Source organism: Crocodylus porosus, unplaced genomic scaffold, assembly GCF_001723895.1.
Source record: "Crocodylus porosus isolate Cpor-Errol unplaced genomic scaffold, CroPor_comp1, whole genome shotgun sequence".
In the NCBI taxonomy this organism is placed as follows: Eukaryota; Metazoa; Chordata; order Crocodylia; family Crocodylidae; genus Crocodylus; species Crocodylus porosus.
The window spans coordinates 1952259-1974684 of NW_017728935.1; the positions used below are offsets into that span (position 1 = coordinate 1952259).

The 22426-nt window shown below is 54.8% G+C and overlaps 1 protein-coding gene across 4 annotated transcripts in view; it reads left to right on the top strand.

Annotated features, from left to right (window-relative positions):
- The window catches only part of PLEKHA6 (pleckstrin homology domain containing A6), a 112970-nt gene extending 91105 nt beyond the window's left edge, over nt 1–21865 (top strand). For 3 of the 4 annotated variants that reach the window (XM_019546596.1, XM_019546597.1, XM_019546598.1), the window contains 14 exons: nt 1644–1712; nt 2779–2859; nt 3526–3675; nt 4739–4834; nt 5816–5927; nt 6574–6713; nt 9689–9818; nt 10686–10795; nt 11459–11641; nt 12337–12501; nt 12950–13083; nt 13406–13548; nt 14983–15106; nt 16549–21865. In XM_019546596.1, coding sequence (XP_019402141.1) covers nt 1644–1712; nt 2779–2859; nt 3526–3675; nt 4739–4834; nt 5816–5927; nt 6574–6713; nt 9689–9818; nt 10686–10795; nt 11459–11641; nt 12337–12501; nt 12950–13083; nt 13406–13548; nt 14983–15098 — 1629 coding nt within the window. In that variant the 3' untranslated portion in view covers nt 15099–15106; nt 16549–21865. The remainder of the gene's footprint in view (nt 1–1643; nt 1713–2778; nt 2860–3525; nt 3676–4738; nt 4835–5815; nt 5928–6573; nt 6714–9688; nt 9819–10685; nt 10796–11458; nt 11642–12336; nt 12502–12949; nt 13084–13405; nt 13549–14982; nt 15107–16548) is intronic. The other variant, XM_019546599.1, reaches the window with a different exon arrangement.
- The last annotated feature ends 561 nt before the right edge of the window (nt 21866–22426 follow it).

The following is a 22426-nucleotide window of genomic DNA, read 5'->3' on the forward strand; positions in this document are numbered from 1 at the left end:
GTTATAGGAGTGCTCCCATCATCTGGCAGCAGAAGTAGGCTTTTATCCTTTTTGCAGTCAAGCTGCTAGAAATTAGCTTTGCATTGAACCTACGCAATTCTCTGAATATAGAAAGTGCTGTACAAGTACCAAGTACTAGGCTCTTTTCTTATGTAACTCCAGACTCCAAACACCCCGCTGGCTGGTCCAGTCATAAAAGCAACATCTCATTGCACCATGCTGGAGAGTCAGCTGCCACACATTCATGCTTTCAGAGCTCCATTCATAGCTGTGCCACTTTTGTTAAGCAAACTCAGTGTTGCTGAATGTTTACTACGTGTATTTTCTAGATGTCCCATGCCTGCTCTGAACGCAGGGGGTTCTTGGTGGATATAAGAGGTCACCACTGCTCAGGCAGGACCCTTGCCAAGGTCATGGTCAGTGTAGTGCTAGCTCTGCCTTCTTGCATTGGGCACTGTGCTGTTCTAGTCCATGTAACGCCTCTGCTGCATCCCTTGGTTGCCTTCCTCTGGGGGTGGCTGTGCATTGTGCTGTGCCGTGTTGCTCTGAGAAAGGGATAGTGTTGGATGTGAGGAGAAAGGTCTTCGCATCCACTCCATAAATGGAACAGGCCACCTGGGGCAGTCAGGTAACCAGATGCAAGATGGGGATGCGCTACGTTGTGAGCTGCTTTCCCATTGGCTCTGCCGTCCTGCTTTGATGCCGCGAGGTACCCAGGGGCCAAGTCCTGCATCCTGCTGAGCTTGGCACTGGAGGCCTTAAGCAGCGAGTGTCAGTGCCCCAAAGTGACTGTGGTGAGTGTGGCATCTGGTCTGCCGCTGGCCGCTTCCCATTGGCCTTTAGCTCTAGCGAAGACTGTCTAGCCTCAGCTTCCCAGTGAGGGGACCCCTGAGACTTCCTTCAGCAGGTTCTTCTCATCCCTGCCCGTTGTGTTCGCCGGGTGCTGAGCTGTTATGCACACCAAGAAACCTCCCTGGCGTTATAAGGGCAGCCAAGACCCAGCCTTTCTTTAGAGATCTCACATTGCGATACATTACTCCTCGCCTTGAGGAGCTGAACCCTAGAAACGGGGGATATCCTGACCCCGGTTCAGGGCCCAGTGCACCTGCAAAGGGAATGCCGGACTGCACACTCCACTCCTGACTGACCCCACAGTTGCCCGCACGGGTGGCCAGTTACCATTGCTTGCCCGCGTGATTGCCCAGTTACTGACCCAGGCTTGACGTGCGGCTCGATAGCTCAGATCCTTTGCAGAAGGGATGTTGTGCACCCTCCCGCATGCACAGGAGAGGGGCATTATCTTGTGCATGGAGGAGCTCCCTGCCTTGGAAGCAGGTCCTTGTGCTTCCAAGGGAGGAGGCAGATCTGAGCAGCCAGCAGGAGTTGACTGGGTTGGGCAGACCCTGAAGAGTCTGGACTCTTTCTGATGGCTGATGCGGTGGCTGAGCACTCGGACTTCATTTCCTGGCCCCCTGCTAAATGTTACGGGCAAAGGGGTTCAACTGGTAGGGCTGTGGTGGGGACTAGGGCTCCGGCAGCCAGGAAGCCATTCTCTCCAAGGACTCCAGACACGACCTCGGGTCTCCCCAGAGGCTCAGCTCTCCACATGAGGGAGCAGTAGTGACTGGTTCCTGTTATTGCAGGTATCTCCCTTTCCGGATGCTTACAGAGAGACTCTGCACGCCTACAAGATAAGCGAGCAAGACACGGATGTAAGATCAACTCTCTCTGCCTTGCCTGTCCACCTCCTCTTCCCTGCCGTCATGCTGTCAGCCACCCGTCCTCCACCCCTGGGTGGTCATGCTTTCTCCCACCTCCCGCCTGTGCTGTGTGTCGTTGGATGGGCACCCTTTCTCATGGCAGAGCTTCAGGGATAACGGGCATTACTGCTCACCCGTTCACTGCTGTTCACCAGTGTCATTTGCTAGTTTGCTTCAGTTCTTAGCTCTCTTTTCCACTGCATCTCTCCCTCCTACTCTACACACTCTTACATTCTTGTGTGTTTTCAGCCCACTCAGATAATTCATTACTTGTCCACTGATAGTAAGACCGAGGGTAGAAGTGGCTGAAGATCACTCTTGCTACTCGCGTAATACAGCAACCACTTGGGATCAGCCTAGTAAATATGCCCCAAAGTGCCCTGGAAGATTGTAGGTTGCTGAACGTTTTTCTTCATGGATCCTAAAGGAATATTTTAGATATTTCCAGAGGTGCCTACATGTGAAGCAGTGACTCAGTAATGGAAAATGATTCTCCTGTCTTCCAAAAGGACTCGCCTGGGGTTTATAAGTGATGCTGTTTTACCTTGCCAGTCCTAGAAATGAAACCCTTGACTGTAGATTCTTCACCCTAAGAAACTGAATCCTGATGATTTTTTATTTTCCATTTGATGCTGTCAGGTATTCCCGCCTCACCATCCACTGGGCTAGGGAGAAGGTCCTGAAAGAGAAATAGCAGTGAGAGGTCCCTTGGTGCCTCTGGGCTAGGGTCTAATATCACAGATGGTGCACTGAGTGCTGATCCGCTGGGAGACAGGCCAGGGGCCATATCCCCTCCCCAGTAAATTCACTGGTTGTTCTGGCATTAGCATCACTGGGGTCAGGATCTGGTCCAATGTCTTGTCCTCAGATGGAGATGGACTTGCTGATCTACCACAAAAAGCCTGCTCCATCCTTGTCTACATGATCCTGGTGCACTGTGGCAGCATGGCAAATGGGCCCTGTGACAGCTCTTCATGCTCTGATTTTTTTTCTTCTTCTTTTCCTTTCCTGGGGACAGAAACTCTTGGGGAAACTGTGTGAGCAGAACAAGGTGGTGAGGGAGCAGGAAAGGCTGGTGCAGCAGCTCCGGGCAGAGAAGGTGAGCAGGGAGGGGAACCCAGCATGATAGTCTCTGTCACCCTGGGCAGACCTGGTGGTTGAGGCTGGGCTTGTCACCGTTGGGTGGAAATGGCCCAGAAGCAGCAGTGATGATGTAGCTATTTCTATTTCTCCTTAAGCCACCGTGACACCGGGTGGTGAAAACTGTCTGCCTGCTTGGAAACAGCCTGGTGGGCTGGGATATTTGTGGCAGGATAGCTGCAACATGGGAAGAGCATCAGGTTCTTCTGAAGCCCCAGTGCTGTCATGGCCAAGTGCCTTGCATGCCTGCAGTGCTGCCTCTGAGGAGGGCAGGGGTGACCCCCTGGGGCAGGTGGGTCACTAGCCTGGAGAGGCAAAGTGACTTGCCCCAGATCACAAAGGGCACCTGGAGCAGAGCTGGGAATTGAAACCAGATTTTCCAAGTCATCGGCTGCCTTAATGCAATGGTGACCAAGCGCCATCCTCGTAGGTCTCTGGTGGAGTGTCCCTTGCAGCCATTCCTGCAGGACCTCTCACCAGTGGACCTGGCTCCAGTGGGCCTGGCTGCCCCCCACCCATTCAGCAGGGAGGAGGCCCCTTTTAGGTGCCCATGTCTCCACTCCCCAGGTCAGATGGCTCGGTGAGCAGGAGGGCTTTGAAGGCTTCATTGTCATCTTGCCATTAGGAGAGCCTTGAGAGCGCCCTGATGGGGACTCACCAGGAGCTGGAGATGTTTGGGAGCCAGCCCGCCTACCCAGAGAAGCTGCTGCACAAGAAGGAATCCCTCCAGAACCAGCTCATCAACATCCGGGTGGAGCTGTCCCAGGCCAGCACGGTAACAGAGATGCTGGGGCGGCCGCCTGTGGGGACCTTGAGCTGGGCCGGGCTCCTCTGCACTGCAGGAAGGATGGAGCAGGGGGAAGCTGGCACGTGCTTTTAGGGGTCCCCTTCTGCCCCGTGCATGGCTCCTCAGTGGAGCAGCAACACCCCAGTGTGAGTCCTGAGCTCTGTGCCATCAGGGTCCCAAGCGTAGGTCTTGCTCAACAGCAGGGTTGGATCCCTTAGCAGTGGAAAGAGCCGGTCTCTACTACTGTCTGCCAGGCTGGGGCCATGGGTGCCCAGAAACCTGGCACCAGGGGGCTGAAATGCCCTGGCCAGCTCAGGTGGGTGGGGATAAATCTGCCCTTCCTTCTCTTTTTCTTGTTGCATTTCCCCACTCCATTTTCTTCCATTAAAAAAGAAAGAAAATGAGGAGAATCTCCCTCCAGGCCACAGGGACCTGGGACCAGCCAAGGCATATCTCGTGTGGATGGAGCACGTAACCCGTGTAGTGCTGTGCCAGGGATCAGCCAGGGAGCAAGCCCTTGGCCTCCGGTTTTCCTGTTGGCCCATTTTACTTGCTGGACATCCACTCCCCACCCTCAAAATGCATTGACAGCGCATCGCGGTCCCTTCATGGGGTCTGGCATCACGGTGTTGGCGTGAGGATCAGAGAGGTTGCAAGCTCCCTGACTCCAGAGGGTGAAATTCAGTAATTACACCCACCTAACCCATTGGTGCCACCACCTCTCCACTGATTTTTTTCCCCCTGTAGTGGCCCCAACCATCTGTGAACGGTAGGAAGGGCATGGGGTACGCTTTCCTCAGTGGAGCATACTTATGTTTGTCCCTGGAGGGGCTGCGCTGCGCTGGGCCCTTGCTGCTTGTTTCCTGGACTTGGTCCCAGACCCATGCTAGCACACACATACCAGCCCTGGAAAGCTTCCTGAGTGAGTGTGTCCCTCAGAGCAGACTGAGGGGACCTCTGTGCTGGCCCAGGTGGGGTATTGCCTCTGCATCCCTGGGACATGCGTAGAGGGAGCCGGTTGTCTCATGGGAGCATCTGCACATCCCCCCAGGCCTTGGCCAACAGCACCCTGAAGTACGAGAACCTGGAGAGCGAGGTGTCCGCCCTGCATGACGACCTCTGGGAGCAGCTGAACTTGGACATCCAGGTGAGAGAGCAGGGCTGGATCAGGGGTGACTCAGGGCACTGAACCCGCCACGGGCTGGGCTTGGGCAGGGGGCAGTGCAACTCCAGGGTAAATCGGGAGTAACTAGGGGTAAAACATGAGCAACTATGCAGAGAGCAGTCCCAGTCCCTTGGGCAAAACTGGTGCATGTGAGAGCAAAGTCTGGCCCCAAGAGCCTGTCTCCTCCAGCCCTGAGGCAGGCATAGGTTTGGCTCACAGCTTCAGGACCAGCTTTTCTTACACCCACACAGTGCCTCTGATTTGTGTGCACAGCTGCCATGGTTGCACAAGGGTTTTCCTGCAAGTGGCCAGCTTGATGCTCAGTCAGATGCGCGGTTATGGGGAATTTCGGGCACAGGCTCAGTCACCGGCTACGTCCGTCCTTCGTGCCCCAGTGAGGCCTTGGCCTCTTTGCTGAGACGGGACAGTGACAGCGTCAGCCATGGCTTTCATTTCCATGATGTAGTTACCTGTGCAGTGGCACATCTGGGCCCAGCTGGAACGGACTCTGTGTTCACACATGGGCAGAACCGGTCATGGCCCCATGGGAAAGCAGAGCCAGCAGCCCCTGGCAGAGCACCGCAGGGCCACCAGAAGATGGGCACAGTCCGTGCAGCATTACTGCTTCATTGGCAGAAGGGCTGGAAGGGGCTGCTGAGAAAGGCTTAGCCCTGATGAAACCAGTGCCGTTGGCAATCCAGGGTGCCAAACCCCTTTGGCCCTGGCTCTGGGCTGAGGCCAGAAGGCCCCTGGATTTCACTACTAATGTGAAGGCTGCATAACTTCAGAGGAAAGGCCCCAGGGTTTGTCCCTGTGGTGTGAGTGAGTTGGAGGTGCGTTTGGGCATTGTTGCTGGAGGGTGATGGACGGAGCCCCCACGGCAGGCGGGTTAGCTGGGCCGCATCACAGCCCTGCAGCTCGAGATGGCAGCTTTTCTGACCGCTTGCCCATTGTTCCTCACAGAACGAAATGCTCAACCGGCAGATCCAGAAGGAGATCTGGCGGATCCAGGACGTGATGGAGGGGCTGAGGAAGAACAACCCCTCCCGTGGCACGGACACCGCCAAGCACAGAGGTGAGCACTGCCTTTCCCGGGCCTGACTGGGGCTGTGGGGTCACAATACAGCTCGTCTTAGTGCCTGCTCAAGTGTCCCGCAGTCCTTGGTGATGCATCCCAAGCTATGAGGTCTTCATGGCTACTCCCATGTCCCTGCCTGTCGCCCTCCAGCAGCTGTGGTGCATAGAGGATGTAGACCCGAAAGCCTCTGTAGCTAATGGAGAATCCCAAAGGGCAGCAGCCTGTGGTTTCTGGAGCCAGAGGTGGGTGGCTTCCAACATTAGATGCAGCCTACTTGGTGACCATAGTAGCTGCAATGAGTAGGCAGGTGACCCCAGTGCAGACCCTCTTGGTTGCCACCCCTCACCACATCCGTCTTAATGCCCCCCTTGCTGCCGCTGCTGCTGCAGCCTCCAGCTATCGCAGCTGCTGTGGTTCTCCTGGCTGGCTTCAGCCTGCCTCCGGTAACGCTGCGGGGAAAGTCTCTGTAGAACCATCTGCCTCAGCAGTGATGGTTCCCACTTGCCCACTGGCATCAAAGGTAACACACAGCCACTGTGGGAGCCCCAGACTGGCTTGTCTTCCCTTTGCTGGCTGGGCAGCCCCTTTCACAACAGGAACAAGCTGCACCCTTGCTTCATTCCTTTCTGTTGCTTCTTTGCAGTGGCCATGGGTCCGTCGGGAACGTACAGCTCCAACAGCCCTGCCAGCCCTCTGAGCTCCGCCAGCCTCACCAGCCCCCTGAGCCCTTTCTCCCTGGTGTCGGGCTCACAGGGGTCACCCACCAAGCAAGGCGCCGGCGAGGTGAGTGGAGCTGTGGGAGCTTGGGGCTAAGGACAGGCAGGATATTAGGGACCCGGCGCTGTTCGGCTGGCAGAGGTCCCTTCCCTCCAGCAGGTGGCACCCGCGGCTCTCGTATCTGACCCTCGGGAAACCCCCGTGCTCCAGAAGGATGCACAGCGGGCATGAACCTCGGTGGCACAGGCTGGGGTCCAGGTGCACTGGAGTTCTTTGGGGCTGTTCAGTCCAGGGTGGACTTTAACTCACCCTGACACCAACTTGGGCCCTGGACCTGGCTTCCAATTTTGACCCCCTCCAAGAAGAACGATTGCTCCAATCCAGGGTCTGGGCTCTGGCCCAGCTCTTGTCAAGCCCATAGCTTCATAAAGAGTTGGTGCCCATCCCCAGAGGGTTCAGCAGATACTCCTGGTGCTCTCTGCTCTCTTGTTTGCATCTCCATTGAGTTGGGACTTGCCTTTGGGTTCCCTCAGGCTCCCATCTTGCAAAGCTGGGGATGTCCCTAGACACCTCAGTGATGGGAGCCTTGTGCGATAGAGCATGGGCAAATCAAAAGCCTGCCAGTGAGAGTTTGGCCCATCTCTGTCAATTCGAGTGGCTTTGCTGAGCATCTTGCCCAGGGGCACAATATTTTGCACCCCATGGGGTGGGGTGGCCAGGCTGGGATAAAGCCATCTGTTGGGGGGACTTCTCCGGCAGTGTGGGGGATTATGCTGCCTTGGCACAAACATGACATTGAGCCAAGTGGTCCGTGCTCTTCTCGCTCATGTTGGTGAGTATGAGGCCTGACCATCAGATGCTGTGGAAGTGAACAGTCTCCCACCCTCTTTTTCAGCGAGGTGTGGGGGAGCAGCTGGGGAGTGTCTGTGGGCGGGGGTCTCCCCACCTCCTCTTCAGAGGGAGACATGGAGCAGGGGGCCCTGGAGCTCAGGGTACTGGGGAAGGGGTGGGACTCGGACCTGCGGGGTCCTGGAGTGGGTGCTCAGCCCAGGATAGGCGGGACCAGCTGTGGGCTCCGCACTGCCGTCTGTCTGCCTGTCTCTCACTAACTTTCTCTTCTTTCCCGTTCTCATAGCTGCTCTGCTCTTGCGTCTAACACTCTGGCTTCCTCTTTGCCTCAGGAACCAGGCCCGCCTCGACCTCCCCTTCCTAAGTCGTATGTACCCCTGGAGTCTCCTCCGACCGTCCCTCCGCTCCCTAGCGAGAGCCGCCTCTGGCCGTACCCTAGCTCCCCGTCCTGGCAGCACAGCAGCGAGGCCAAGCGGGGACAGGTATCAAAGCACCTCCAGAGCGGACTCGGGGCCTGGCAGTAAGCAGCAGCCTTCCCATTGCCCCACTCGGAACTAGCAGCAGCAAGCAGGAGAGCAATGGGGCATAGCTGGGAGGGTGGAGAGCGGGGCTCATGCCCCACTCCCTCCAGCTGTGAGCACTGAAGGTGTGTGGGGAGTCAGTGGGTACCTCAGGAGGACTGGCAGAGAGAGGCTTAGGGCCAGGGGTGTTCGTAGTGATGGTGCACAGCCTAGCAGGAGGGGCATAGCATATACTGGGCATTGGGGCATCCAGGTGCCCATGCCAGGGGCAGATGCAGTCCCCACCCTTTGCAAGGACATCGTAGAGCTCTTTGTCCCTTAGCTGCCCATGTGCCGACCAAGGCACTGACCTTCGCAAAGGGCAAGGTGCTGACCTGGGCTTGGGAAGACCTGGGCGTTATTCCTGTCTCCACCCCTGACCCAGGAGCAAGCCACCCTCTTGCTCTGTGCCTCAGTTTCCCCATGTATCAAAGGGGAAAACTAGTAGCACCGACTCCTGAGACCAGTGCCTAGTGGGGCTTGCAATGAAAGAACAGTGCACTCGGTTGATAAACCTTTGCTTGGAGATCCCCTATCTCTTGTAGTGCCATTAAGCTAAATTGGGGTGCTGGATCCTCAGTGAAATGGTGAATCGCCCTTCGCACCAGCCTCATCTCAGTACAGGGAAGGGGATCCCGTGAGAGCCAGCTGCAGGGCTGCAACCATCAGGAGTCCACAACTGGCAGGGAGGACAAGGGAGAGACCCTCCCTCCCCCTTTCTCCCATCATTGTGAGTCTTGTCTGTGTGGAGGGAACACCACTGACCCTTCACATCCAAGCGAGAGGAACTCAGGTGTTTCTCTCCTTCACTTATCTGCTTTCTCTCTTGCTCTCTGCTCCACCTGGGATCATTCAGCTTCCAGTTTTTGTGGGCTGAAATGTGCTTTTGAGGCTGTGGAGCCCAACCCTGACCTTGCTTTTGCCACTGTCACCCCACTGATTTCAGGAGCGTACAGAGGGAGTTGTGAGGTGCTGCCTGAGAGCAGATTCAAGCTGGCAGGTGCCTGATTCCCAGTGGATTTTAGTGCCTAGACCACTAGTACCTGGACATCGGCCACTTTTAGACTCCCAGGGCCAAATTTTCAACATGCATCTCCAACATGTGCACAGCCTTGCAGCCAAGTGCCGTGTGCCTAGTGATACGTGCAAGAAGGCATGTGCACATGGAAAATAGTACACATATGAAGCAGGGGATGGTTTTCATCTCCTACAAGAAGAGCCATGTGTCCTGTAATAAGCCTGCTGAGATCCCAGGCACTGTCAGACCAGCTGGTCCTGATCTGCGCTCGTCCCTCCTGTGCTGCTTTGGAGTTGGTGGGCCCCGGACACAAACTTGCCACAGACTCAGCCCGGATGGTGCCCACCCTGGATCATGTGTTTTGAGCTTCCTTGGGTTGGGTGGTTTGGGCTGAAACCCAGGTGCTCTCTGGGTTGTCATTTCCTGGCTCTCCTGAGTTGTGTGCATCCATCTGTCCTTTCTGTGTCAGTGTGTACATCGTCCATTCATCCCCACACCCCCTCCGGCGGATGACCAGGGTAGTTGCCTGATGGCAGGTCTCTTCAGCTCTCCTGCCACCAGCCCCCTCCCCAGCCAGTCGCCCGCTCACCAGGGAATCCTCTTTCCCTCTGTAGCCCAAGTCGAGCTATGAGCAGAGCAAGAAGGACGCTCACCGGACGGCCACCTCCAACGCACCCATGGAGGGTCTGCTCCTCCAGACAAGGCAAGAGCAGGAGGCCGAGAAGCAAGCAGCTCTCAACAAAGGTACCGGCTGCAGGCCCTGTGAAGGTGGTGACACCTTTTCCCTGCCCGGTCTGTGGGCTGGAGGTGTCAGAGGCCAAGGTCTGGGGCATCCCCAGGAAAAGGAGGCACCTCTTTGACTTTGGAGCTGGGGGTCTCCCTTGCAGCTGTCAGGGCCCAGCAAAGCATCCTGTGAAAGGGCATGGGGTTAGGGCAGGTCACACCAGCAGCTCCTCCTGCCCCTCTGGGTATAAGCTCTGACTTGCTGCCACGGTTTCAGGAGCCGCCAGGCCCTTGGCGTGCCGAGGTGAGGCCCATCTTCAAGTCGCAATAGATTTTCTCCTTAGTGCCACTTCCTCCCCGTGTCAGCACATCAGTCTCCCCACCCCATGGTGTATCTGATGCATGTGGCATGACTGGATTGGCCTGAATGTCACAACAAGCCATGAAAGCCCAGGACATCTGCGTTCTGCTCTGGGGTCCCTGCCTTACTGGCTACATGACCGAGAGATCATACGGCTTCCCTTTGCCCTGCCTCATGGGCTTCTCCTGTAGAAAGGGGCTGGCGGTATTGAGCCTTGTGCTGGTGCTGAGGGCTGTGTTCATTGACATCTGCAAGAAATGCTTAGGGAAATGCTGCTCACCTTCCCCATAGAGTCAATATATAGACATCTCCCCAGCCCTGCAAATGCCCTCCCCGACCCCCACAGCAAGGGGCGGGTTGTGCAGGGAAAGCGGCGGGCCGTGAGTCAGGCAGGCAGCACATTTCCATATCCCCGGGTTCTGGAGAGCTCCTGCCTCACCCCAGCAGGGATGGGACCCTCAAGATGGGTCGGCAGCTGCCGTGTGGGGTCTCACGGCTGAGCTTCCCTGTTTTCTGCTCCACCCCAGTTGGCATTGTTCCCCCACGGACCAAATCCCCCACAGATGAGGACTCGGCACCCGCGCTGGGTGTGGTGAGGAGGAGCACCAGCAGCACGTCCAATGGGCTGAACTCCAGGGTACTGTGCACTGTGCATGTCTCTGCATGGGGTTCGGGAGTCTGGGCTGAGGCAGAAGGGTGCGGGGAGGTGGGAGCACACATGGTGCTGGGGCTGGGCTGGTGGCTGAGGGACAAAGGTGAAATCCCTGGGGGAGGAAGAAGATGCTATCTGGGCAGCAGGGTCTGGTTGCAGCTGCTAGTAACTTAAGAGCTTCCCTTGGCCTGCCGCGAATGCTGGAAGCTGCAGGGGGAGAGGAGCAGCGTCCAGATGTGTCCAGAGAGGCTCTGCTTAAATACTCTTTCCCTTCACCTCTGTTCTCTGTCACTGAAAGATATCGGGCTCCAGGGCCTGTGGACTGAGCCAGTCTGGCACTGCCTGCACTCTTATTCAGCTCTGTTGCAAATGCCTGAAGTGTCGCCACACACAGCAGCCTTCAGCTCCACCAAGGCCCCTCAGTCCAGCCCTGCAGCTCCCTCGGCTGGTCCAGAGAGCAGCAGAAGCCGAAGCAGCTGCTGACAAGCTGGCTTTGTGGTGCAGGAGGCTTTCCCGTGGGGACTGAGTCGAGAACAGCAAGCTCATTGCATTAGGGACCAAAGCCTGATCTGAACTCCCTGCATGGGGAATCTGTTCAGGACACCCGCGGGCATGCGCGTGACCCCAGGGTGCTATGCTTCTCCCCAGGAAAGGCCAAAGAGCGCCGTGTTCGCCAATGAGACCAAGACGAAGATGAGCGTGGAGGAGCAGATCGACCGCATGAAGCGCCACCAAAGCGGCTCCATGAAGGAGAAGCGCCGCAGCCTGCAGCTTCCGGCCAGCCAGACGCCAGAGGCCCCCAGCACGAAGGCTCCTGCCTCCTACAAAGTGGTATGGTTTTCCCGGGCTAGCAGCGGGCATGGAGCCTTTGCCTTGTGTCCCACAGGCTGTTTGCAGAGCAGTGCCCCAAGCCCACTGGAGCCCGGACCCCACTGGCGCTCCCAGGCCAGTTCTCCCCTCGTGGGCCAGTCCCCGTTGTCTCTTCATGTAGCAGAGACCTGGAGGCCACGACGGAAACTGGCTGGTAGAGTGGACGCAACGCTGGGCTCAGGCTCAGGAACCTGGGGGATCTCTTCCTAGCTGGACCTGTATGACTGAGCAGGTCCTTTCCCCTCTCTGCTCCTCAGTTTTCCCTTCTGTAAAATGGAGCCCTCTTCTGCCAGGCACCCAGAAATTCACCAATGACGTGCTCTGCAAGACCTGGCTGGGAGTGGTCAGTTGTGGTCTAGGGTGGAGGAAGTAGAGTCTGTGGTGAGATGTATGGAAAGAGCTGATGAGGAAGGGCCTATGGCCGGGTACGTGAAACAGGCTAGGTTGGCAAGGAGATGGGGAAGAGCCTGCGTGGGTAAAATCAGGGGAGGGGTTTCTCCAGGACTGTCATGCAAGGCTGGGGTGGATGGGCGAGAGGAGCAGCAGTGGTGGGGTTTCTGGAGAGGTTCCTTCAGCATTGTGAGCCCTGAAGCCAGCTGGGGCGCCACCCTGCCAGCCCTCCGGCCCCGCGTCAGCAGCGAGGTGCTGTGTTCCAGGTGCGCCGACACCGCAGCATCCACGAGGTGGACATCTCTGACCTGGAGGCAGCGTTGCGCTCCGAGGACTCGGGCAAGGTCTACGAGACCCCGAGGGAGGAGATCGCCCGGCTGCGCAAGATGGAGCTGGAGCCACAGCACTACGACATGGACATAAACAAGGAGGTGAGACCCTGCCCCACTAGCAAGGGCCTGACAACACCCCTTGGAGTGGCAGTGGAGAGAGGCACCAGAGAGATGCATGGGAGGAGACAGCAGCTCTGGAAGACAGCACCTCCATGAGGACCTGGGCCAGGGGTGGTGGGAGGAGAGAGTGGTTCCTGGCTTGAAGGGACCGCTCCACCCCATTCCTCAGGGCAGGGGCTGGGCAGGGAGGACTGCAGTGCAGGGTATGTCCAGGGCGTCCTGGGTGTTGTCCTGCTTTTGGCCCACAAAGAGGAGATGGAGGAGGAAGGGGTAGCAGACCATGTCAGGAGGAGGGACCAGGCTCAGGACAGGTGCCCGCTGCTGAGGCCAGGGTGCTCTGCCCCACGCCGGCTACAGCCTCACTCAGTTACCACTCCTGAATTAACCTGAGTCCCAGGACTCAGCACCTGCCTTTGCCTCTACCCAGCTTTCCACCCCGGACAAGGTGCTCATCCCAGAGCGGTACATCGAACTGGAACCCGATGTTCCTCTGAGCCCTGAAGAGATGAAGGAGAAGCAGAAGAAAGTGGAACGGATAAAGACGCTCATTGCCAAATCCAGGTGAGGCTGCTGCTCTGGGGCCATGTCAGCCCTGGCTGTGCCCACCATGCCACCCACCTGCTAAGGGCACTGCTGGTTTGGCTGCCCTGTGTTGCTTGACTCCCTGTATCCATTCCTCACCTTACCACCCTGATTACCTATTCATTTGCCCAGTAGCTTCTGCAGCTGCTTAGCCCTCCAGCCCTTGCCTGCCCATCTCTTCTGCTACCTTTTGTTGTTCCACCCATCAGTTCCCTGCATACGCTTGTCCTCCTCCGAGCATGGGGATGTCACTGGTGGGGGGGCAGCCACAGGGCGGTAATGCCAGTCTCTCTCTCTGCAGCATGCAGAATGTGATTCCTCTGAGTGAGGGAGAGGTGGATGCACCCCAGGACACAGAGACTCAGCTCCAGGAGCAGGAGAAGAGGATAGAGATCTCCTGTGCCCTGGCTGCAGAGGCCTCCCGGCGGGGCCGCATGCTCTCTGGTAAGGTGCTCAGGGGGATGTAAGCAGCAGTGACCCCATGAAAAATGGGGCACAGGAGAAATTCCTAGTCCCCAGGCCAGAGAGATGCAAAGATAAGAGGCTGGGGAATTTCTGCCCATCGTGGCTTTACTGCTTCTCAGTGCAAGGCGCAGAAGCTAGGGCTGAAGAGAAGGACCGGATAATGCCCTGGAGCAGGAGAGGAGGTACAGGGAGAGGCCTTTAAGAGTCAGGTAGTTGGGTGCATGGGTCTGGATCCCCAGCTGTTAGAGCCATGCTAATTTACAGGTACTGAGACTCCAGCCCCTGCAGTAAGGTTCATCCCAGAGCTTCCCCCACTGGACTCGGTGAAGTCGTGCTCCTGCAAAATAGGGTTGGTGCCAGGTGGTTCGAATGGGCCCGTGTCTCCTCTCACTGCTCTGCCAGTGTGGACTGATGCCCCCAAAGCCCATTACATTGCCCTGGCATCAGAGCAGACTCCGGCCCTTGTGTTTCACACTGCGCGTGTCTGTGAAATGAGCCAGATCCTCAAACAGGATGCAGCCCGGTTAACTCTGATAGCTATGCACGGTGCTTGCATGGACCTCAGTGGGCATCAGCTGTGAACAGTCAAGGGGAGGGCACAGACCATGCTCTCTCTTATGCCAGGGAAGTGGCAGCGGGCCGGATTCAGCTATTCTGATCGAGTATAGTACCATGGAAGGTAACAAAGCTTTGCAGCTTGCATCAGCTGTGGATGCGGCCCACTGACATCCACAGGATTTCTCCTGATTTACTCCAGCACGGACGAGAGGAGGATAGGTCTATGCCATATAACGTAGTGTGTGTCATTCCAGGATGGATGTATAGAGCCACTGTTTGACCTTTTGGAAACCACAGACCTCCAGCGCTGTGAGGAGTACAAGGGCTTTAGTGCAACTGGCTTTTAAAAAGAGGCTGCGGGAACTTTACAGAAATGGTTTCCTCCCTTTTCTGTCACAGAACATTTTTCAAACTTCTGAGTTTTTCACTTCTTGCAAAGAAACTCCATCGCTTTCTTTGGTCGAGACCCTTTGACATGTGGTTGCCCCTGGTCTAGAAAACACCTAAGTAGCAATTATAACGACAGCCGTGGTGGCAGCCCCCCCTTGCCTGCACAGCACTCTGTGGAAGGCCACGCGGCAGAGCGGGGATGGTGCCCCGGGACAGCCGCCCTGCAGACGGGTGCCATGTCCTGTCCTTGCCTTAGTCCATGTGGACCACGTGTAGAGCTCACGTGTGCGTGCTTGGGGGGACCATTTGTCGCTCTCTGTTGTTTCAGAGCATGCTTGCTTCTGGCCTCCCTTCCTTTTTTCAATCCCCAGCTCTGTCCCCTCCCCACTTCCCCCTGGAGTTGTCCTCTGCACCGTGGCTGCAGCGTCATGCTCTTCATGCCCTTTCTCCATTTCTCCTTTCCAGCTCAGTGTGCCACCCCGAGCCCTCCCACCTCCCCAGCTTCCCCGACACCACCGACCAACCCCCTCTCGTCTGAATCATCCCGGGTCGCCGACAGCAGCCATTTTATGCGTGTCTGAGCCATAAAGTAAGCACCTTTTCTATTGTACTTCATCTCACCCCCTCTCCATTTTGGCCTCATAGCAGGAGGAGCCTCTTACTCCAGAGACGTCTCTCCCTGGCTATCCATGCATTGCTTCTCGCCCGACTAACAGTCTCCTGTGCCATGTTAGTCCAGTCTCCTCCTGTGGAACAAGTGCAAGGGGTTTCAGCCTTGGACCACGGAGGTGCCAGGGTCCATTGGGTAAACCAGACTCGCTCCCCTGAGGCCAACAAAGCCACTTGGCTGTTTTATATCAGTCGAGGTTCTGGCCAGGTTGCTGTGGAGGGTCAAATGCCCGCTCCAGGAGCACAGAAGAAGATCCAGTGGTGTGAAGTCTGTTGGGAAAGTTGTCTTCCTCGAAGCCCACCTGTTTCCGTGTATTCGCTGGGTCAGGAGTGGGTGGGCTTCAGGGCAGCTGAAGCCCATTGCGGTCATCTAGACAGGCCATCCTTTTTCTCCACCGTCACCAGGCATTGAATCAAATGCACCTGAGGTCACGGGCTAGGTTCTTCCTTGCTTGCATCCAGTGAAAAGTAGAAATGGCCCCAGAGACATAAATTAGAGGAGAAATAGAGGCTGTCAGGCATGAGAAATGCTACATCCCTCCCTGAATGGTACTGATTCTGTTTGCCTCGTGAATAAACCCACATAAGTCATGGGAAATATGACCAGAAATCTGGACGTGGGATGTTGGCAGCTTCCAGAAGTCCTTTGCCCTCTAGGTAGCTGATTCCAGGCCCGTGGCTGCGTGCTGCCATACACGAGGTGGGATTGATGGGCTTTGGTTTTGGTCCATCTTACACACAACACCCACCACACACAGCTGGCACTAACTGATGATCCCTCTTCAACAGTGAGGCTAAGCACTAAGTCGGTCACAGGGATGACATTCTCCGTTTGCTGTTAAGGGAGGGCCATCGGGATGAGGGCTGAAGCCTGTCAGTCGACTTGTATGTAGGGGAAGCCTGTGCTGTCCCAGTTCTGGTGGCAACCTCAGGCCCGTATCCCTCCCCAGCACTAAATTTGCTGCAAAACTTGTTCTCGTCTCTTCAACTGTGTTGGGGCCAGTTACCAAATGAGGGGCTTTTCTGCCTGGACTTAGGTGTAGCCTCACCACAGCAGCCTGCTAGTGCACACATGGCCCGCGCCAGGGTGGTGTGTGCTGGTGCCAGGCTCCCCGGTTTGAATGAGCCTTAGCGGTGCTGATCATATCGTGCATCTGCTCACCCTGTTTGCACGAAGGGTTGAAGTGTTTCAGCCCCCGCAAGGGGACTATAATCAGGCCAGATCCTCAGTGGAGGCCAAGAGCTAACAAGGGTGTATTGTGTCAAGCGGGGTGTTCCTGTCGGGGGTCAGCTTTTGCGTGGCCCCTCCCAGAGCAGGCAGGCCCAGTCTTGCACTCACTGTCTCTCCTCTCCTCCCTTCAGCACAAGCCCTGGCTGCTGTGAGCGCTGTGAAGTTCCACGGTGCCACGTTTTAATGCGTAAACACGTGCACCCCGCCTCGACCACCAAACCTTTCCTTGGCCGTCGTACCGGTTCTCCCCGAGCCCCTTCCTCTACCGAATGCTGATGTCCAGGACTGGGAAGCTGTGAGCCGGCACCTGCCGCCAAGGAGAGCGTGGAGGAGGGGGCCTTACCTCAGATCCAGTTCCCCCTGAACACTGGGCCTGTCGCACCGCAGGAAGAAGCACCATGGGCGGGCGGCCTGCCTGCTGGAGCTGGGTACCAAAGGGCACTGTGGAAATGGCTGCAGCTGCTGCCAGCCATTGGAGGGACGGACGTTGCAAGTGGAGCCAGTTGTGTTCTGGGAGATGCGCCTTCTCTATGCCAGGCGTGGGCTCTGCATGGGAAGCTACGTGGCTGGGCTGTCATGCTGAGGAGGTGACACTGCCCTGGAGGGCATGGGGTGCCCCTTCACTTTCCCCTCTGAAACCCTCGTCTCCCAAATTTCCTCCCTGTGAGAAGTTTTGGTGCAGAGACCGAGCCGTCGCTGCAGGTGGATAGCATTCCAGTGCTTTGCAGGCCTCGGTGTCCCATCGTTGCTCCAGGCGCTCCCTTCCTGCCCTGCTGCCCTCCCCTGGCATGGCTTTCACCATCGCTAGTAGCCACCTTTCTCCGCGCTCGCGCTCACGCTCACAAGCATCCACGGGAAGGAAGGGAACAGCAGGCATTCAGGATGGACAGATGGAAATGGCAGCAAAGGAAATAAAAAGCTCCCTGGCAGAAAACGGGAGCGGTGATGGGGACTACAAGGTGGTGGGGTAGAGCTGTGTCTGTGAAACGCCAGTGCGTCTCTTTCCAGGGTGAAGGGTGGCTTGGAACGGCAAGTCTGTGCAATGTATGTGGACATGTAGCAAGGGGATAGCAGAAAGATGGAAGGGGATGGGCTAGAGCAGCCCACGTGGCCTTGCTTAGTAGCCAGGCAAAGCCTTGATGTTTTCTGGGGCCAGCAGGGATCCTTTTGCAAGTCGAGATGAGGAGAAAGGGGAGATGGGCTTCAGGATTCCTCCCTGAGCGGGGTCTGGCTCGCACGAGCAGACACCTCTCACGGAGTTTGTGTTACTGCCAGCAAGGCTCATTTCTTGCACTTTTCTGGGGATGGGAGTGGGTGAGAGGAAGGAACTGGTACCAACACACACACGTGCACCCGCCCACGCACACATGCACACGCACACCACATAGTAACCTTGGCCTGCTGCAAGAGGCATGTAGCACTAGACTGGGCACACTTCGCTGTAATGTTGCCATGGCACCTGTCACATCGGTATCCGAGTGTCCCACTTCGTTCCGGATGGAACCGCTGGGGCATTTCCTTCTCTTGCACCCAGGCATCTGCTGCAGGCTCCCTCCAGCAACTTCTGCCCCAGGTTAAAAGATGTCCTTACTTAGCCGCTGACTTGGCAGGTGGTACGTCAGTGCTGTAGCTGTCTCTTCCCCTCATTCAGACAGCACTACCTTGCTCCCAAATGAAGCAGAACCTGAGCTGTGAGGCCTGGAGGGAGCAAACCCTTTAACTTTGAGGCTGCAAGCCAGCATGAGATGGATGGGACTGGGAAGATGATTCCTCCTGGAGGCAACTCATCTCTTCCTATCCCATGGCTGAGATGCTTGCATCCCTCTGGGAGGCTCTGCTTTTGCAGCTGGGTGGACCCTGGGGGCAATCCGGTGTGACCGTCCTTACCTGGAGAGCAATCCTGCACTGGGGATGGCCTTGGAGGGACTCGATGGGTCTTTTTGGCCTGTGGCTCCCTGCTGTATCACATGTGAAGCAGTACGTGGACATTGCACCCCTAGCTCCCTGCACTAAGGTGGATAGACCCCTCACACCTACAGTTATAGGAGCTCTTCTGCCCTTTTGGAGGGACAGCTCATGGTGCTGAGTCCCTGCTGCGCCTTCCCTGCTCCTATCAGAACTGATGGCATGAGCTCACTCCTCCAGATGTGACTCATGATTCTCCTAATAAGCTGAGGATTAATCATTGATCTGGAGGCAGGGGCCAGGTCACAGCAGAGACTTACTCAGAGGTTCATTCCAGTTCAGATTAAGCATCTAGGAGGTGGTTGAAGCTCATCTATGCTTCCAAACCATTGGTGCCCATAGAACCAGACCTGGAGTCTCATGAGGACATGGTCTGATGCTCAAGCAGCATTCCCACTGCCAGCGGAAATCACTTGAAAAAGTCTCTCTAAACGTCAGCTCAGCTTACACAGTGTTTGGGAGGAGGATGATTCTTTTAATGTTTCCAAGCAGACTTTCTTGCCCTTCTCAAACTTAAGGCTGCATGAACAGAGCAACTCTATCTGCCACTTGGAGCAGGCTTTGCAAGGATTATGATCCCATTTAAGCACCTCGATGAGGGGCCAGGGTTTTAAAAGCATGCGGCACCCAGGAACTCCCACCATGACATTGATAGATGGATTTTCTGAGGCCTCTGACAGCCTGGCTGTTTCCTTCCAGGCACAAAAGGGAGCTGGGCTCTTTTGCAAAATCCAACCTTATGTTACACCATGAGATAGGTCCAGTTTTTGCCCAGCAGCATTCTTGCTCTCAAAGCCTGGGTGGAAAAGGCAGGTTTTGCCTAGGAGCGTAGATATCTCTTCCAGTGATTTGACAGACAATGTTTTAAAAAAATGCCCACGTCTGAAACTGAGGTCTCTGCTCCAACACTGAGAGCAATCTGGACTGGAGATGAGTTGGTTTTCCTGCTCCAGAATCTCATTTGTCACGAGAGAAACTGCAACATATGGCTGGGGTTGCATGCGAAATGGGCCAGTTTCAGGACACTGATCTGAACCGGAAAAGGCCAATGTCAAGGCTGCTTTGGTAACATATGTCAAGCCTTTGTCTCAAGAGCTCCGATTCCCCTCCTCCCATACACTTTCCAGGGTACTTTTAAGTCAAAAGAGCCCTAAACTTATGAACTGTTGAGTCCTTGAGACTGGAGCTCTGTGTAGAAACCTTCTCTGTTGACCTGATCACAGCTGGGCACCCACAACTGAAGTGGAGTCCGTAGGAGACACGGGTGCCGATGCTCAGCACCGATTGAGATGGCGTTTTCTTCCCTCCTACCCCAGCTGCGGAGGGAAAGCAGACTGGCTGCTCATCATTCAACTAGACGCTCCTTCCTGTCTAAGGAGCAGTTGTTCTAGCTTGGCAAGAGGCAGACCCTGCCTGGGAGGGACCTCTGGCGTCTTCCTGGGGAGAATTGCTTGTCTCTGTGTCATCTCCCCAGATAGTCTAGTCTCTGTTAGTCTTCTGTAATTCTGGCAATATGCATAGCACCCCAGGAAAGAGGATCCCCCCCACTGCCCTGTTGAATCAGACCTAGGAATTTCTTTCCCTCTTCATTTTAGCAATACACAGAAACATCCCAGGAGAAAAAATAGTTCCGCTCCCCTCCTGGAGTCCCATACAGCCCCTGTTAGCTCATAAAGCTGGCCCTTTATTTTGCTATACATGCCTTAATATATGTTTTATGGAAATTATACATTTATATATAATATATATATTTGGTTTTTTTCTCTTCTTTTTTTGGGCGGTACTGTTTTGTGCTAATTTTCTTTCTCTTTCAGCAGGGCTATTCGAGTCGGCCCCGCCAGTGAGTTACAAAAAGCAGATTCTTTTCCAGTTTATTAGAAAAAGAAATCCTATTTAAAAATATATATATTTTATGCTTTTATTAAAAGCAGATTTATTTAAAATAAAGTATAAAAACTGTAAGTTTGAAGAAACAATGCATTTATTTCCCTGTTGCTATGACAGTGCTTTGTGCAGGGCCAGATTCTCAGCGGATGTGAATCGGTGTAGGGGTTGTTGCAATCTGATTGACAAGGGCTGGAAGTCTGGCCACTAGGCGCAGGTTATGAAGACGTGTAGGATTGTACCATATCGGGCACCACGCAAGGGACCTTGCTGGTACGTGGTATCAGGAGGAGATCCTTGCTATGTACGTGGGTTTTTTTAATCTTTAATTTAAATGCTCCATTTGCCCCTCACGTGTATTCTTGTGAATGGCTTTTCTGTCATGATGCGAATAGAGCAGCAGCTCTACAGGCTCCTGGACTGCAGTCCCTGGGATACCACTAGGCCAGCTGCCCCCCTCGGCCCCACACACCCCAAGCATGTATGCAAGGGTGCACGCACCTTTCCTTGCTGCGAACGTATTCCCAGAGATGGAAGGTGGTGGCTGAACTGAGAGATGCTGCCAAGCCAGGAAGCCCCTGGAGCTCAGCCGAGGCAGGAGAGCTCCACTGGGGCTGTGTCCAGAGCTGGGACCCAGGACCCCTGAAGTCAGTGGAAAGGCTTTCACTGTCATGGTTGGTGCCTGAGACCATGTTGGCATTGCCAGCCCCACAGTGAGCTTCTCCTTGGCTCTTGGCTCAGTCCCATCTCCCATCCTTGAGGGCTTGCTAGCTCCAGCATCGTCCCAGCACAGTGCCTGGGGGAAGGGGTCTTGTGCATTCAGAGGAAGGGGTGGGGGATGAAGATAATCCCACTCTTCAGCACCCTTAAAAGGGTTTCCCAGGAAGAGCTCCAAGGACACGGGGACAGCACGGGCACCTCCCATTCAATGAATAATCATGTCGAGTCTGTGACCAATCACTACTATTGTCACTTTACGAGTTTCCAAGGTTACAAGCTGGGAGCTTGCAATAAAGTGGGTTCCAATCACCATATTGCAGTATTGTGGAACTGGGGTGGGGGGTATTATTATTATTATTATTTTAATGTTTAATTTTATTTTGTTTTGGTTATTTTTTTTCATAACACCATCATATACCAGCAACTCTTGTAATCGAGAAAAACTATTTGCATTGAAAAAAGAAATCTATTTATGCACATTAATATTGGGGGGGAGGGAGGGGAAATGGGCAAAAACCTGATTTTTGCTAGTGTTAGACAAATAAAACTCTCCAAGAAACCATGCAGTGTCAGTGTCTTTCTTTTTGTATGGAAGTGACCTTAGATGACAATGATTTGAATGGTAGATCAAAAAGACTGTGATCAAACAGCTGTAGCTTTTCAGCGGCTTTAAATCTTCTAATCAGAAAAAGGGGATATTATCTTAACCCATAATGAAATCTGTAGTAGTTTGCTTACTTTTCTTTTTAATTTTCCCGGTGGCATTTGTTTTAGATGTAGCTACTAAATGGTTGAATCTCACACCAGGGGAAAAAAATGCATTTGTACCTTGCAAGTTTGTATAAAACGAATAAATAAAAATCAATGGTTTGTTAACAGGCGAGTGGTGGAGCTGTTCTTTCTTGCAATTTTGCCTAAGATGCAAACTTTTCTTTCAGTTTTGCCTGTGATGCAGGCGCTCTGGGCATTGAAAATTTTTGGGGTTCTGATTTTTCCAGGCACTGAGCACCTGCATCTCTTCCGGCTGCCAGCTGGAGGAGTAGATCCTTTATTGCGTCTTGCACTGCATTTTATTTTTCATTGCTCCTCCCTGTTTCGAGGTACTTTTGCACACAGCCATTTGGATTGACTGTTGGATTGACTGTTTGGACTCCTGTTGGGAGTCTGTCCATAGCTACTTTGAAAGTTTTCGCTAAAATAAAAGAATGACACTAGGGAGGAAAAATATGTATTAAAAAAACCTTATCCTCATTTCAATGAAGACCGCCACTGCCTCTCGACTTGGAGAAGGGATTTGAAGTGTGAGAGGGTGAGGGATCACAGTTTCATAGTTTCTAGGGTCGGAAGGGACCTGAGCAGATCATCAAGTCCGACCCCCTGCCATGGCAGGAAAGAGTACTGGGGTCATACCCTAAATGCCCATCTGTGCAAATGTTCAGG